Source organism: Malurus melanocephalus, unplaced genomic scaffold (genome assembly GCF_030028575.1).
Source record: "Malurus melanocephalus ecotype Western Australia unplaced genomic scaffold, MMel_1.1 scaffold_140, whole genome shotgun sequence".
Lineage (NCBI taxonomy): Eukaryota > Metazoa > Chordata > Aves > Passeriformes > Maluridae > Malurus > Malurus melanocephalus.
Window position 1 is genome coordinate 1,517,086 of NW_026623372.1, and position 18,219 is coordinate 1,535,304.

The 18,219-nt window shown below is 41.0% G+C and overlaps 1 protein-coding gene across 1 annotated transcript in view; it reads right to left on the reverse strand.

Moving 5' to 3' along the window:
• The window catches only part of PTPRN2 (protein tyrosine phosphatase receptor type N2), a gene marked incomplete at its 5' end in the record, with an annotated part of 414,276 nt that overhangs the window by 88,910 nt on the left and 307,147 nt on the right, over positions 1 to 18,219 (reverse strand). Inside the window, one exon of the mRNA XM_057371089.1 lies at positions 16,870 to 17,082. Within this exon, the coding sequence (XP_057227072.1) occupies positions 16,870 to 17,082 (213 nt within the window). The remainder of the gene's footprint in view (positions 1 to 16,869; positions 17,083 to 18,219) is intronic.

An 18,219-nucleotide genomic window follows, 5' to 3' on the forward strand; every position in this document is an offset into this window, starting at 1 on the left:
GGTTCAGACCCTCATTAATACGAGATCTGTTACCTGGGCACTTTTCTGCATGCTCAGGTATGCTCTGCCCTGCTCTCCAAAACCTTTATTCTCACAAGCATTTCGCAAATCAGCCATTAACCAAACTACAACTAGCATTCAAATTTGACTAAAATGTCAAAGCCTCATACTGTGAGAATGACATGAACTGTATTTCTGTATTGTCTCAGCCATTAAAAATATTTTCTAAGAATGAATTCAATTTACTGCTGCACTTCTATATTTAGCAGAGTGGCTGAGGCTATTTCTGCCATKCTGCGACTCAGTAATGTCTAGCCATTGTTTGTGTATAGTTCGAGTGCCATTCTTCATTTAAAAACATCATTTACACCTAAAAAAGCAACCATAATGTATACAGTGAAAGATGAAGAAATGATCCTCCTGACCTTCAGGCTATGATCTAATGGATGGGTTGGACATAAACATTTATTTAAAAGGTAATTTGAAGTTTATGACATTATTTCCCATCACATGGGAATTGCTATCATACTGAGGCACTTACTCTGTTTTTTATTTCCCAGCATTTATTATCAAACTTATGTGGTGGTCACATGCAATATATAATGGAGAAGTAATATTGCTGTATGACAAAAACTGCCATAACMAAGATAAATATTTTGTAAATAATGTCAAGTTAAATGAGTTCAAAGTACGGCACAATGATCATCTGTAGTGAGCTTTTTATTTGAAACACAACTGATAACCTTAAACAAACCATAAAAAATATTCTTAAAAAAGCCCCAGACCTTGTCAYAATGAGGTTCTAAAATGTCCCTAATACTTGGCTGTCCACACTGAGWCAGGGAGAAGCATGAAGTGCTACTATTTCCTCAGGTACAACATAYAGATTTTCAAATCCATGCACTCCACTTGTGAATGAACCACTCTKCAGGATAAATGTATTTTATACACATTTAAAGAAGGGCATTGAGAAACTTGCTGCACGTCCTGCATGAAAGCGGGAGCCAGTCTTGCCACTATGTTTTATTTGGTGGGTCTCTGGATTTGAGGAGGTAAGAAACTCTTCTCTCAAACAGGGAGGCATCAAGTCTGTGCAGAAATGGAGCCCACAGATCCCTGTCCAGGTCTGATTTGCAGATGTGACTTGTTTACCATCAGAAGCATTAGTCCACGTCACCAGCCAGTGACAGGAGCTGCGATTTCTGCCCCATGGCTTGGTGGTGCACAGCCGCCATTGGTGTCACAGAAAGGCAAGACAGCTAAAGATAACTCAGAGAAATTTTTATCTGTCATCTTCTGGAAAATCCACTTAAGGAATTTGGAAAATCCTTTAAAGCACACAGTTTAGCATGTTTGGTTTTAGAGAAAAATCTACGCATGTGCCCTGGCAAATATTAAGAGTATAGGTAACCACAGAACTAAAACCAGATGCAAGTGAGGCTTGAGTGGGTACTATTGAATCTTTTCCCTTGGTTTGTTAACAAAAATGAAACTTGAAATCCTCAGGGTGACACGGTACAGGCAGGAGACCTGACTGGAGCAGCCCAGTTAAGAGATGGCCAAAGTTCACCTAAGCTGTGCAGTCATTGAAGATGAGCCATTCCACCTCAAAGCTGCCTCCAGTGAGGATGCTGCAAATACTTCATGCAAATTCTCTAAGCAATATCTTCAGGTTTTCCAAGTCCAGAAGTGACCACGTCACATGAATCATTCTCCTCTAGCTGGTACCAGATGCTAAAGGCTGTTCAGCCTGAAGTAAAGGAAAATAGCTTCATATCAAAAACACTGCTCTTCTTCCTCAGTCACTGAAACCTCGATCTGACTACAGGAGCCTGGGATCTGAGGGAAATGTCAACTTTTCCATTTATTTAGAGAAAGAAATATAATTTCATTACTACATTTCATTAGTACATATTGCTACACATTAATGAAAATAATTTGTTTTGTAACTGATCCCAAAATTTGCACAAACACAAAAATTATTTACAGAAAATAGGACTAACATTTCCACATTTAAAAATAAAATTTATTTAGCAAATTAAAATGGAAATCACTTGAGTTAGTCCAGAAACAAGTGAGGCACAATTATTTTCAGAATTAACAAAATATAAGACAGAATAAACCTTTCCACGGATAATTATTAAGAGAATGCAGAGGCACTAAACAAAGAAATTAGTGTTTATTAAAAGTGATAGCTGAGTGTACAGCAAGCCCTTCCAACCTGACCTGCCTAATATTTTATCAATCAAGAAACAAATCTGCTTAAGCAGGCATGATCACAACAACACTGTGCTCATTTTACTTGTGAAACAAATATATTTTGCAGAAATTTTAAATTAAAAATGCTGACACTTAATTCTAAGTGATTTAAGGGTACACCTTTTACCAAAATATATAATGAAGATTAAGAATATTTGCAATCAACATGCTAGGTATTGAGGAAGAAGACCTATAAAATGCCTTTTTTTCCCCCCTCAGTTTTAATATATTTAAGWGTAGTCTCATTTTCCTTTTCAGGAGGCATTATTCACAGGATGAGCTGAGGTCTGCAYGTACAGCCTGGATTTCACCGTTCTGCAATGGATGCAGTCATAAGACAATGAGATTTAGAAAATGAAAAAATAAGGTAAGCTCTTTTTTAAAAAACAAATGAATCTAGGACTATAAACATCATTATTCTCTAACTAAATTTGCTTAGTGTTACTAGAGGGTGAAGCTAAAGTCATTTGGCTGCCTTTGTTTTGCTTTTGCATACTTAATAYGCTTGCAGGTGTTATAAATTTAACTTTAACTTATTTACTGTATTTGTAGCTTTGGGGATAATTACAGTTTTATTACCATTTATTTTTGAGTTATTGAAGCATACTTTCAAGCTTAAGCTTGATTTTAGCTTACTTTTTGTCCAGGAATAAARGAGCTGTTTACATACGTGGAATATTTGTATCTATATTTTCTATCCTTGTCAGAAAAGGTAATTAGTGATATTGGTGTCCTTTCAGAAAAGGGATAAAGGGAGATATTGGAAAAACTTTTGAGAGTAAYATTTTGAAAGACACAGCATCAAATGTACCATTACATATCCATACTCTGGACAATTTGTATTTATCTAGATTTGTGTGTGATAGATCGCGGGAAGAAAAGAAATWAAAAAAAGAGAGAAAGAAGAAAGTAAAATATATTTCTTTGAYTGTCAATACAGCCCTCACCTGTCCAGTTCAGTTCACTACCTGCCCTCTTGTACCACCCTCTGYATATCTGAATGTGACTCTGAATCTTGGGGTGGGGAGGATTGCTTTGCTTGATTTTTAAATTACCTGAAATCCAGGGCTGCTGTTTCTTTTTGAGAGCATCACAGCCAAATACAGGCTTGAGAATCTTTCTCCTAACAAAACCCCAATTTTGACTGTGGTCTATGAGATTAAAAATAATCTTCAATTATTAAAATAATCTTCAATTATTTTAGCATTGTGTGTGTTTCCTGGTGAYGACTCATGTAATTATGATTCCCCTTTCCTCATGGATACAAAAAAAGCAGAGACCATGCAGAAGGGGAAAGACAAAGAAGACATGGCTAACTTTATATGGAAAATGGCTTTAAAGAAAAAAAATTGTTTGTTTCATTCCCTCTCTTTAAATTCAAACATTTGCACAGCCTTATCCTACGAAATCAAACAAACAAAAAGGCATCACTGTCGTGTACACATCTCTAGGTAATCACTGGACAACCATAATAATAATTCCTGGCTTCCACACAACCAAAGGTGCTTCTATGCAATACAGCTTGAGAAAATAATTTTACTTTCATTCTTTCAGTAACCTCTCATCAATAAKGAATTTATCTAAATAGTCCAGGAGTTCCTGAAGGGCAGACACCTCCTACATGGCTCACACTGTCAAGGAAGACACGACAGYATAGGTCCAATGATATTTCTCTGAAATAATGATAATGTATTTGCCCTGCAATCCATGCCAGGGAAGCACAGGTATCTTTGGTGATAATTCTCCTTTCCAGAGGGTCAGTGACATTTGAAGACCATGTTTAGGTTACTCAGCTGGCGAATGTTTTTCTGTACAAAAATATAAAAGACTACTCTGACTGGAACTGTGTGAGTGTGACAGTTTAGAGTATTTGTTTCTAAAAAAAAGGTGTTTTGTGAAAAACATGCCTGACAAAACAGGACTGCAGCACCCTGGACTTCACAAACAGGAGATACRCAAAGAAAGGTCCCGATTCTTTAAACTGATTTGAAAGAGTCTCTTCCCTGYATGATGACATCATGGTGGCTTCCCTAAGGATTTAAAGAGACTACCTGGATGTCTCCAAGGAAACCAGGGACTGTTTCTAATAAGAAATATCTGCAAACTGTGGACCTGAAGTCACCTGAGATCTACTGGTGTAAAAGTACCAAATTTTTTTTCTCGGGGTGTTCCTGATAATGTTAAGAGTTTTACCGGCCTTGCAGTTCAGAGAACTGTAATTCTGGAAGCAGTGGCACATCAGACTGACCTACCTGACACAAAAAATGGTGATGGGTTTCTCAATTTCCCACATTTTAGCTGTGCCTACATGCCATGTTTTACAAATATGTGAGTATATGGCAAGTATGAAGCTGGAAGAGGAAACATTTCTTAAAGGAGTAACCAGAGAGATAAAAAATAACATGCAWAACAAACTTCACCTTTTCCCTGTTTTGTTCATCTTAACTAACTCTAATACATGCTCATGATGGCACAGCTGCTCCTTAATATGAATTTGTACAGAAAATCCCCCAGTAGCACAGCGAGAGCCACACAGCACGGCGTGGGTTACAAATAAACTGCAGTCACGATCGAATTAACCTGAAAGGCCACGCAGAACCACGTGTAAATCCATCCTGCATTTTGACTTTGTCTCACCCACCCAAAGCCCTACCAGGAGATGCCAGGGCTCTTAAAGAAAACTGCCACAAATGTTTCCTTTTTCACTCCCAGCGTTTATAGTTGCCTGGGGCCCAAAGCAGGCAAAAAATACAGTCCCAAGACAGCTGTAGTTTCTCAGGAAAGCTCTACATTAAGGCTGTGTAGTCCACTATTTTATTGCCCTGCAGGACTGAAAATGGGAGATCATTTCTGCTAGAAATAAGAATTCCCAGCAGCCAGCAGGACTCAGCATGTACTTACAGCCTGGAGAGAAACAAAATAGCCACTAGTTTAAGTCTAAGAACGTTATTTTGCCCCATTGCAGAGATTAGTATTGCTTCTCCCTTAGTCTGTGTAACTGCATTAATGGTAACAGTTTCTAAAAGCAGTCAGAGAAACACAAAAAGAAGTCCTGAAAACTTCCAAAAACCTCAAATACCTTTTCTTTCCCCCTATAAGGCAGCCATACACCAGAGGTGATGTAAGGATAAAGGAAGTATGTACCAAGGATGACCATCAGCGACAAACTGTTTTTCATAACAACATCTTTCGTGACAGTCAAAACTGCCAGTCATTACCCCCTCCTGATTTTAAAACTAAACTCACTGCTTTTCACCCATTCCCCACTGAAAAAAAAATGAAATCACTCCAGCTCTGCTAGGAAGAACAAATGCAAATTTCATGAAAAACTGCTAAAAAAGAATCTGTAAAGAACGAAGTTGCTACAAAGTCACAGTAGGTTATTATGAGATGAATCTTTGGTAATACAGAGAAAAAGCTAAGGGAAAAAATAGTATGAGCTTCCTCATGTCTCTAAATACAGACATTCTTTCTATCACAYACCATGAAAGTGTTCCAGGATTAAAAAACGGTCAATATTTCTACACTTTCACTGTATTGGTGTCATAGGAGATATTAGAAAAACCATCATGGATTTAATTCTTGGTACTGATGGTCAGAGATACAGAGAGACCTCATGTTTTGGAGAAGACAGCAACAGCAGAAATGCACAATTTCTCCTGGGCTCTTCTGTGTCTCTACAGCCGTGCTCTCAGCTGGGTCAGGGCTGTGCCTGGACAGTGCCTGCCCAGCAGAGCTGCAGCCCTCCCCACTGCCCCTGACTATCCCATGGCACCAGTTCCAACAAGGAYCCTGCAGCASCAGCAGCAGCAAGGGGYTAATGGCAGCGTTTGCATTCAATGAAAAGGACTTTCCTGGCCATTATTGCGTTCCCGCATTTTCTCCACCCACGTCACCCAAGCACAAGGGTCACTCCGCCTCGGACCCCTGCACCAGGCACCAGTTTGTCTGCAACAAGCACCATGGGAGCAGCACAGGAGAACAAGCTCAAGGTSGGCCTATTCCTAAAATGGTCACACTTTATATATGAATTAATTTAAAACCTGGGGCATAAAGCTATAGGAATTTTCTGAAACATTATTAGCTGTTTTATCACATGGAATATTTTTTCTCATGTTCTCCTTCGGTTTTTGAGATTCCTGCTAACAACTTGTGCATCAACAACATTGTGCAGAAAGTATTGTGTGTCGCAGTTGTATTGTGCTGACAGCTTTTCTTCTAATTAGCCTTTTATTTTACATATTTAATATAACTGAAAATCTTTGCCCTGGTGCTTGGCCAAAGACAGAATAAAAGTTTTACTCTTTCTTCTTCCTTCTTTCCCTTTTTATATACATTTTTTTCTTTTCTATTCTGCCACTTGTTACTGTTTTACAAGAAATAATCTGTCTTTCCAATCTCTCCTCATATGAGCTTTCCATGCCCTTAATCATTCTTGTCACCTTTTCCTCGCTCCCTCCATTTCTGTGTTGTCCCTTTGGCRATGGAGTGACTCACAGAAGCCTCAAGCATTGATTTATACTTAATTAACTTCTAAAGCCCTCAAAGAAGCAAACAAAATTMTTAGTTAACAATGCCTGCAGAGCCATTGGGTTGACCCAGACCTCCAAAAGGAAGCTGAAATTTGGAACAGCTTGCAAGGCAACCTTTCTGTATGCTTTAACTTCACACCCAAGTGCTTTCCAGTGAGGTTAATTAGGAATTGTAGCTCTTTATTTTGTTCTTGGGGGTGACAGTACATAGCATTTACATGCTCAAATTCCAATGTTACTATACATATTATTAACCCAGATGGAGATGTATGGTATCATTTCCCTATATAAGATAAATGTACACGTGTGCATTGTTTTAGCTCCCAAAAACACATTCAGCTCCATCACATTTCTGCWCCTATCTGATGTGAATACCCAGCCATTGGCACCTTTTGCTGTGATCCACTGCAGCAAATCACACCATTTCACTCCACTAAAGGCATTTTTCTTTCCCAGAAAGCCAGAATAAACTGCAGTTTAGAAGCTGAAAAAAGGTAAAATCCAAGTTTATTTTCCCCACTCTGTCAGAAAGACAGCAGCACAGTGAATTTTACCTTTTCATCCTTCCCTCATTCTTTTCTTAGAAGTTAGTGGGAAAGATCAGTATGYCTCCAATGTGTGAATATTCTCCCAAACACATTTCTGAAAATCAGGGGAATGTTCAGATCAGCAGCATTAGAAAATGGGTGGTGCTGGTCCTTAGGGCTCTACTGCAGCTTCAACCCAGGCACCTCTGCTTTTSTCACACAGCGTGACCAAGGACAAGCCCTCCCACCTGCATGGAGTGCATTGATCCCCACCTCAGGCAACCTTTGATGAGGGGAAAAGGAGTGATTTTAACCAGCCAAGGTAAGCAWGCAATCCCAATATCAAAAGTGAGTTTTATCATGGTGATGTTGAGCCATTCTCACKTCGGAGAGCAAGATCAGCCATTTTTGAGATCTCTTGAGATGCTGCCAGAACGTGGTTCTGCAAAGCAACAGCCGTTCCCATGAAGGAAAAGGCTGGAATCATCAAGRAGCCTGCAGCTATGTCAGCTAGACAGGAAAACAGAAAAATAAAACCTGCACTGAAATTTGACAGCATTTTATCAGCACGAAAGATTAAAAATTTAAAAAAAAATATTGCCCTGGTCAGCATCTGGGCTTCAGAATGCAGTCATCCCAAGCAACCATCAATAAAACATCTTTCATTTGTCTTTTGCAAAAAGTACATAAACTGGTTGGCAAACCTAGAGAAAACCTCAAGGATTTTCTCTTCTGGATAAGCCACTTACACTAAATTTGATTTCCTCCTATTCAAAAGCTGTTCTCTCTCACCCTCCAAATTAATTTTGTTTCTTTGAAGGATTTAACTTTTAGGAACATCCTTTTACAGTCTCCCTTCTTTAGTCTTGGTTTGGTTGTTTGCTAAGAACACAAGTGATGAAAATCGYATCTGTATACTGAAAGCTGAGAACCTGAAGTGGAATGGGAAGAGCTGCAGGAATTCCCCAGCAGAATTACAGCACAGCGAGAGAAATTGATGCTATGAGAACTTAGAACCTGTCACAGTAAAAACCACAGCACAATGAAGTCAGGTGAGCTGTCTCAGTCCTTTGCCACACCTTGCTGCTGCACATGAAATGACTCAGATTGTCTTTTACAGTTGTTTAAACTGCAAGAAAGCATTTAGATCTCTGTTGTGCATGAAAATACAAGACAAAGAAAATATCTTCGAGAAGAGGCCCCCAACTCTGGAGCCAGAGTTTTTTTCAATTGAAAGAAATTAAATTCAGCCTCTTGTCCAGAGAACACAAATCACAACCTTCAATGYCTGACTTGCAGCTCAGCACACAAGCCATGCATGGCTCTCCCTGCATGTCCCACATGTCACACACACACACTCCTGAGGCCATTTGGGGTGGCACCTCTCACGTGTGCCTTTAGGAAAATTGGAGCAGCTGACCAGCTTGGCCCCAGCAGAGCTCCAATTTGCTCTACCCGAACTTACCTTACAGTTTATACCACAATAAAACAAACAAAACTATCACACCCCACTCTGAATGTTCCATTTGGCAAMATCCTACAAGAGCCCCTAAAGGGCTACAGGCAGAGATAAGCTGAGGGTTTGAGACTCACTTTTATTCATCTGTCCCACAAAGGAGCCAAGTCTATATGGGCTTGCCAGGCTTGCCAGCCTCCAATCCTTCTCAAAGGTGAAGCACAAGCACATAGTGCAGGAAGGACGGCGACCCTTGCAGGTAAGATCTTGCAGGTTTGGGCAGGACACGGACCCACTCTGCCCACACAGCCAAGCACAGCACGACCTCCCTGCATGTGCAGAGAAGGAGAGAGACACAGCATTCCCTGTTCCTCTTCCCCCTGTCTGCTCACCAAGTGAGACTGGGGTGCAGGAGGAACAGATGTACCCAGAAGAAAGCAGTAGGAAAAATCCTTTTATGTACCTTACAGAATTCAGAGAATAAACTGCAACCTGATTCTGCTCGCAGGCAGCATGGTCCTACAAGAACTGACAAACATCATCTACCACAGTTCTYTATGTACACAAAATTATTCCTACTCCCTTTCAGAGGCCCTGGTATAAGATTCATCCTGAAAAAAAAAAACAAAAAAAACCCAACCCAAAACTTTCCAGTTAAAAACTTTAAAAAATGGTTTTTGTTCTTCTAGTGCAGCACTCTGGAGGAATATGAAAGGATCAGCAAGCCAGATTGCAGTGTTAGCTGCTGAGCTTTCAGAGAATATACAATAGAAGAATGTGTCAAATCTGAAACATGATAACAGAGCTGCTGCAAAAGAAAAAGGAAAATCCTGAAAAAGAAAAAAGGGCAGAAGTGTGTAGGAAAGACAGGCCTGATTATCCTCTACATTACATTGGAAAAAAAAAAAAAAGCCACTGAAGACAGTATAGTTATTCTAGAAAGGAATCGGGACACTTGAGATGATGTACGGCCTGGGACTGCAAATCAAATACTCTCCAGCCCATTAGGCAAGGCTGTGGTTATCTTTGGCTTCTTTATAACGTRCAGGCACTGGGACATAATCAATTTACCAGGGGGAGACAATCCATTGTGCTTATCCAGAACCAGCCCACGCTCAGCTGGCAAACAGCCTGTGGCACCGCAGGGATGGGTGAAAGGAGCTCTGAAACGGGAGCAGAACGCTCGGGAGCTGGATTCTCAGGAGCCACATCCTCGGGACCTTGGCAGTCCAGGACAGGGAGTTAGGGCAGATAAAGCAACAGCAATTCTCACCCTCTAAAACCAGGTGGTTACAGCCAAATTATTAATAAAGCTGCCTGTTGAGTGAATTTATTTATTTTTCTTTGTCTGCGCTAACTCTGCTGCTAAGAAACTGGGAGAAAGTTGGGTGGCCTGACCTGAAATGGTGCCAGGACCATTCAAATTATTTAATTCAGCAGGCGAGATGCAGCCTGCAAGTCCAGAGCACCTCCAGCACATTTTCTAAGAAATGCCTGTTTGGGTAAGGACTCTGGATTTCCCAGTAATTAAAAATGAGTCACTAACTTAATTTTGCCTCCTACTGTTTTTACTTAGCATTTTCTGWCACCCTAAATACACAGAAGTTATACTGGGAGATGCTTGGGGCACTTTTGTCCTTGTTTCATGAAACACCAAGCTCAAACACCATACTTTTGAAAAATAAACAGAGTTGGCTAGGAGAGGGTCAACATCACCTTCCTTCTTCCACTTTAAAGTAGTCCTATGCAGAAAAACAGATAACAGATACTTGAAAAAGATGGCTCTTATTGAAAATGGCCCATATGGCACCTTCCCATCCAAGCACTCCAGAACTTGCATGTATGCTCATTTTCCTTCCACACCTGACAAAAAACCTGTCTCTCACCTGCCCGCTCCAACATAAAGAGTATTTTTCTCCTAAGTGTTGCTGCACTGCCACTGCTGCAGCAGCTCAGGATCTGGGCTGTGGAGGTTAAACCTTCTGTCMAACACTGAGGCTGGAGGAGAGCCATCAGCCATGAGCCCAATCAGCCCCTCTGCCATGGCCCATGGGCTCCCCAGGGCTGTCCCTCAGCCAGACCATGTGTGCTGGAGCAGAGGGGACAGAGCAGGGACAGGAGGTGACAGGAGAGCCCTGCTCCTCAAGACACACACCACAAGCTCAGACTTCCAGAAGTGCCCTCTGAAATCTCTGCTGTGGGCATTTCTCATGGAGCATTATTTTGATTTTAAATGCTGTGTTAGCAAATACACCCCTATTTATTTGTATCCTTATTTGTAGACCAAGCAAGTTTGATAAATTTCTGCTGAGTTATAAATTCATACATACAGTATTTTGGAATGCTATTTTGATCACTGCTACCATTTAATTCAATGTTATGGCTACCACAGGAAGCAARGTTAGGGAAAAACGAAGTCCACTGCATTACAGAAACTGTGCATAGCTATGAACACGAATCAGGTAAAAAACTGATTAAAAGTTAAATCTGGATTTGTATATGTCCTATTTTGCCTCATTCTGCTTTGGTTATCTACTGTCTGACTTCCATGAAGCGTTTAAACATAAGGAAAATTATTCTTCAAGTCACCTTGAAACACTCCCCATTTCTGCTCTCCCAGAATTGCTACGTGTGACTACTTGAATAGTGTGTAGTCACACATATTTTATACACTGTGAAAACTGTCTCACCCTAAAGTACAGTGCTTTATGTAACAACTGTACATACAAAGCATTTGCAGGTTCCTAAGAATTTATTCTGAGGCAAAATGCTAATCAAAGAGAGACAAAATTGTTCACATAATACACAATAAGCAGACTTAAATGGACAAGAACAACTCTTCTAATTCATATGCCACCCCATGTATGCTTTATCAAAGACAATTACAGTTTGTCCTGTAGCTTTACATAACCATGAGATGATCTTCTTTTGCCTCTTTAAATAAGGACACAGGAAAAGAAAAGATTAAAAAGGCGTTATGCCCTTTGTTTTCCCAGAAGAAAACACAAGCAAGCCCTTCACAGCAATCCGCCTTAGGGCAAAATTTTCATCTATCCAAAATCCTTACCAAACATATTCCTTCTGAAATGTTTACTAAATACTCATGTACTGAATAACCTCATCCTCAGTAATATCTTTYGTGCTCAAGTGTAGAAGGTCCTTGAAAATTAAGTTTTATAAAGATGGAAGGTAATACTTTATGGTGTGGATTATACCCAGTTTACCAACTTTTTTTGGTCCTGAGGCTGATGTTAACTGGAATAGTACTGAGAACTTAATAAATAAGAAGAGCAAAATTTTCCTTTTCTTCCCCCATTTCCACAAGATTCCATTTTTCAAAGAGCTGACAAATATTATTACTATAATATTAAGTTCTAATATCATAATAACAAGTTTGCTTTTGAAATTCAGTCTAGAGTGGAAAATATTAAGCCATATTAGAGGTAATGAATTATCTGTATTTGAACACACAAATCACACATGATGGTTAAGTAGAGGGTTTGTTTCCAGCAGATTTTTTCAGTTAGAGTATTTTAAAATATTTGCAGCAAATTATTTATTGTAATTGTTGTAAATAGCATGTTTTTAACATCTCTAATAAAAAATATCAGCAGGATCAAATCTGTAAGAGCACAGAGAAGTTCTTAGGGGCTTTGAATCCAACGGGATCATGTAATTAATAAGACTGCATTTGACAAAGAAATACATAATTTATATATAATACAATACATGTAATAATGTAGAATTTAACATATAATTTTCAACTATATGCCTGCTGAATCAAGTTATTTGGACAAGTTCTTAGAACAGCTGATGACGTAATCCATCTGCCTGTAACCTTGAATACTTCAGGCAGTTTGAGAAAGAACTTCATTGTAAACTGTTTGGTCTTTTCCCCCTTTCTTTTTAAAGGAAGTTCTTTTGGCTGAAATGAAGGAAAATTAAAAAGMATGTTATTGACATAAAATATTGAAAGGCAAGCTTGCTGAAGCCAGCTTCAGAGCATTTTAACTTTTGCCTTTAAATTCCATTATGGGCAACGTTTTGCCGAGCATTATCAGTGATGCAGAAGACCATGTTCATAGGAAMGTTCTGCAGTGCAAAGTGTAAAATATGCTGATGATTTAACATGCACACTCCAGCGCTCCCCACACAGGGGTCAAAAGCCAGGGTTCAGCTGGACTCACAAATACATCACCCTGAATCAAACAGAGCGTCCCTAAATAGTAGCAGTCACTAACACACACTCATTACATTAATAAATTGCTCGCTAATGGGAGCGGTGACAGTAAGATGTGCACTTAGAGGCCMCGTTGGCCGCCCGCTCCTGATGCCTGAATGCCCGTTTTTCTCTGGGTTGTGTTCTAAAGTCTTCAAAGTGCATGAAGAAAATCTGCTCAGTGTTGTGAAATAAATCAAAGAGCCTCTGCTGAAAATTCCTAAAACGCTTCTGCCCTAATCTCCTGGACCAGAGAGTGGGCTTGCAGAATGCTAAACTTGCTTTTCAAAGAAGATCAAAGCAACGCCAGCAACAATTAAAAAGAGGGGTGCAGGTGCGCGCATGCGCAGGGGCTCGGCGGAGACACCAAGATCCTCTTTTTAGTCATCCCTGAATGCTAACGCTGACTTATCTAATCATTACACGTGTGCTTTGAAAGGACAGGAGACGTGTTTGTGAGAGACACAAAAACAGTCCGCCTTTATGTACAAAATGCAACATTTTACCAGACACACTACTTCKATTAATTCTGAAAAGCTCCTCAGCTTCTGGGTAATTAAACCAGCCTGTAATTTTGTTGTTTAGTGATTCAAAGATAAATTAAATTGCAATTGCCTATCTGTCCGTCTTCCTGTTACTTAGTCTTTCAACAGAGTTGCCCAGACTCGACTGCCACACTCGGAGGGTCAGCTGCTTGCCTTGCCCAACACCTGAAGAACCAGGTTTGGAAGCTTAGCAGYAGTGATTTTATTTGGCTGCTTCAACTTTTACACAGCACGGGTTGTCCTGCCTAAGACAGGTCCCTTCCTCATGCAGTTACACAAAAAATACTTGTGTTCGTAGCTAAGAGTAAGGACTGCTCATGCCTGAAGGAGGGTGATGTTGTATGACAAGTGCTACGCCTCCAGCATGGGGGGAGACTCAGCAGACAGCCTACTATTTCCCTGATAATATGGTTTATCTGTTTGCCCCTTCTCAAGCTGGCATTGCACTGCACAAACCAGAAAGGCAAAGGAAAAAAACTCCAACCCCCCCCCCCCCCTCCCCCCAAAAACAGCCATGGGAAAAAACTCTTCGAAGTTCACAGGGTGAGTAAGGAAGGAGTAAAACCCTGAATGAACTCTCCTGGCTAAACTGGGTTAGGATGAAAAATGCTTCCTCTAAATGCTGAAAATTTAGGTCAGTCTTGTTTATGTGAAGATATAAACCACTGACATTTTGAGAAGCACGTGAATCRAAGTGATATTTTAGTGTTTTCTCTGAATCACATTGGGCCACCAGGCCCTTTTATACCAACCAATTTCTCCCCCTTCAAATTAAAAAAAAATAAATCTAAATTGTCACATCAGCGTAAGCAGCAACACATTGGAGTATCGTGCTTTAAAGCCTAGTGGCAGCAGCCTCTGAAATATTTCATATTTTTAAAATACATCGAGTTAACTGAGTAGCTACTTGGGAAACATTTAACAGAAGAGAACCAAGYAGCTACAATTTTGAAAGCTGCCTGCTTCTTTCCTTCCCCCCATATTAMCACAGGCTACATTACTCCTACCAGTATCAAAGATGAGGGAAAAGATAGTGGATGCCTTTCTGAGACCTAATTGATGTTATCCAAAACATGCATCACACCAGACATCCATTACATTTAAYACAGCTCAACATAAGGCGATTCTGACAATGCGAGTAGGACTCAATCCTATTTCTCCTCAAATCCATGTGAATAGTTTATTATATACAGATCCAGGCTCAGTGATTCATTTTGATAAAATGCTGCTGAACAGCATCAAAACTGCCTGAGCATTTTGTCTGCCTATCCCAGGGCTTCCTGTTGCTGCCATTGAAACAAATGGCAGAATTCCCATTTACTTCCATGTGAGGAGAGCCAAGCTCTTAGAAACCTTTGTATTTAAGGAAAAACATTTTTCCTCCCACTCRTGACTACAGTTCCCCTGAAAACCCAGTGGAAATGTTTAAGAAGTCAGGTGGTTAGGACTGGGCCCAGAGGCCAGGAACAAAGAATATTAATACAGTCTTGCTATTGAAAAACAGAGCAGCAACCTCAAAGCATTGTTGTTGTTTTTAAAAAGAAAATGTCACTCTCAGATCTAAATACAAAGATTTAAAAATATATATAAATCTATGAAGAAAAAATGAAGCACACATTTCATTTAGTGTCTGGATTACAGATTCTTATTAAACAAACCRAGCTCATTATAAAATCAATATCAACCACTACACTCCCAGGAGAAATGGCAAAAAAGGTCACTCCAAGAAATTCAAACAATTTTCCTGCTGGAAGGGCACGATTTTAATTACAGATACTATTAATTAGAGCTGTCAGTAGGAAGATTGTCCTGTTAATTATCACAAATTCAGTTTCAAGTGTGGTTTTGGAACCTGGAGGGCTTTTTAAAAAAAAAATTAAAAATTCTTGTATTCACAATTAATGGAAGAAAAGGCCTACCTATTGCTTCTCTGCTTTAAATGAGCTAACAGCAAGTCACCTATTAAAATCAAACAAAAATATTTATGGCCACAGTCTCACTGCCCAACAAAACTGATAAACTGCTGTTTTGCTCACACTATCCCAAAGAACACTCCTTTCTTTTCATCTACTGAAAATGCTCTTGCTCTCACTCTGTCTTGCTTTGGAAGTCATTCAATGCAAAGATGTAATATAATGATTTTTTTTAAAGTAAATATTTATTTTAAAGTGAAAACCAAACCCATTCCTGAAGATACTAATTGTTACAGAAACATTCATATTTATTATTCTGTACATAATTCTTTCTAGACCCAGCCTGTGGAGCTATACATCTTTACATCTTTACATCTATACATTACATCTTTAACATATAAGAGGTATAGACAGACCCAAACTTTGTGAGGAAATAGGAGTTTATTCCCATATGACTCTCAGCTGCCAATTTGAATCTATCTCAGCTCCAGGATACAGAAAGGCCAGAATGTCTGATCCTAAGCAGAACAAGAAAGTAAAATAAAACTTGACAGAAAAGTGCCATTAGCGAGGCCCTACGGGTGCACAACAGACAGGGATACTACAGAGACAATGTTTACACATTCTCAGATTCTTTTTCCTGGTCACACTCCAAATATTTTCGGATTGCAGACCAGTGCTGTGTGGTGTACGACCATAACACATGCATTACCACACCAACAGCACGCCACAAAGTAAGCGCCATATGATCTAAAACAAACTTCAAGAAGATGCAGTGTCTCTCCACCCAACACTTTTGAAACTGRAAGAGTAAGCTTGAGGTTTCTGATTTATTTCAGAGAAGCCGAGTGCAGTCTTCCAGCATTACTGGGTACACATCTGCTATCATTGTTCTCCCAGAACCAGTCCTGGTTTACCTCCCATCTATCAGCATTAGATTTCATTTTATCTGAATAATGGCAGAAGGTGGCAACAGATCGGGTCAAAGGCTCTTTTCATATCAGACCCTGAAGAAGTCGATTACTCAAAAAGAGAGACATCTTCAGATAACCGTGCAATCCATTCCTCATAAATGTTAAAGATTTTTCGTTATTAATAGTGGCAGGGGTGACAGATTATGGATATTAATGTTATTTTTCTGAGAATTTCAATGGCAAAGCTGCTTTTTTTTTCCTTTTTTTTTTTTTAATGTTTCTAATTAGTCACGAATTCACAACAGCTACCAGAATAGCCAAGATTAATACCCAGTAGTAAAAAGCTGCTACACCGAATCCACGGGACTATGAATGGAACGGGGACGKGGGGGAGGAAGAAGCGTCTGAAACAAACCCACCCCCGCGACTCCCGAGGCGAGAAGGGCCCCCCCGAGGGTCTGCGGGCACGGGGGCAGGGCCGGAGGAGGCGAGTTCGGTCCTTACCTGGTAAGCAGCGGGCGCGTCGGAGCCGGCGTCAGCCCCCAGGGCCGAGAGCTTCTCCTTCAGGCGGTGGTGGGCGCGGTGGCGGAGGCAGTAGGCGACCCCCGACGCCACCAGGACCCCGGCGATGCAGGCGAGGGAGAGGAGGGTGAGGAGGAGGAATTTCGCGGACWCTGCCTCTTCCCCGCGCTGTGCGAGCGGCGGGACGTTGCTTTTCTGCAGGGGAGGAGAGAGAGGCAGCGCCTGAGTTGCGCGGTCGCGGAGCTGCGCGGAACGGGGATCCCGTCGAGGGGAACACCCGGCAGGGCTAACTTTCGGCCGGGGAGGGAGGCAAACAGAGGGGCAGGGACAGGACAGCTGCCATGCCCCGCTCCGTGCCCTCCCCTCCGGCGGCTCGCACTGAACTACCGAGAGGAGGAGGCGGACGCGCTGGATGCGCGCAAGCACCGCGGAGCGCCCCGCGGCTCCGCGCCCCCCTCGCACCTCATCGGGGGCCAGGGGCTGCGAGCGGCGCAGCAAGGGAAAATCCGGTATTGTTTTTTCCTTAGTGAAAAATAAAACACAGGAAAAGAAAAAAATAAAAAAGTAGGTGGCGATCCTTCCTTTTGTCTGTTGTAGAGGGAAACGGCTCATTAAAAAAACCCGATAGTTCCAAACTCCTCCAGATTACTATTATTTTTGCAGCAATAGGAGAGAATCCTTCTAGTGCATTTCACTTGTCTCCATGTGCTAAAAAGTTGTACAATAATTTCCCCTCATTAGCTTCATTATAAGCTATATTAGCAACAATTAAAAACGCAACATGAAAATGAAAAGACCAGGCGCGCAAATTGCAGCAAGACTCATTTGGCCTGCATTCCCCCTTTCACAATTACCAGGGAAATGAATTGAAAAGCACGCCCCTGCCTCAGTCCTGGTTGCTACAAGATGAGAACAATTAGCAAACTCCTTTCCACCACCTAATTTCGCGTGGTAACAAAATGGATTTTTCCCCATGAATGCCTAGCCGGCCTATTCATTATCTCTCCTCTATTAGTAATTTTCTGCTCCGTATTCAGCTAGCCAGCTCTTAATTTCCTCCTGTCTTGCAGTGTACACAGTGGCTCTTATGTCAGGCCCGGTCCATTTTTATCTTGTAATCATAAAGGCCACCAAAGCAATTATCGCTGGTCTTGACTGTAAAAGCTTGTCATTAATTAGCCTCCTTGCCTTCAGTGCTGCGGATTAGCCGGGGCTGAGGCTGAGTTAATGGAAATGCAGGTTCAGTCAGACTCCCGGATTTTCTTGCCTGGATGCGCCGCGCGGAGGAGGATCGCCGGTCCGTGCGCCCCGGCGGGGCGGCGGGGGGCGGGC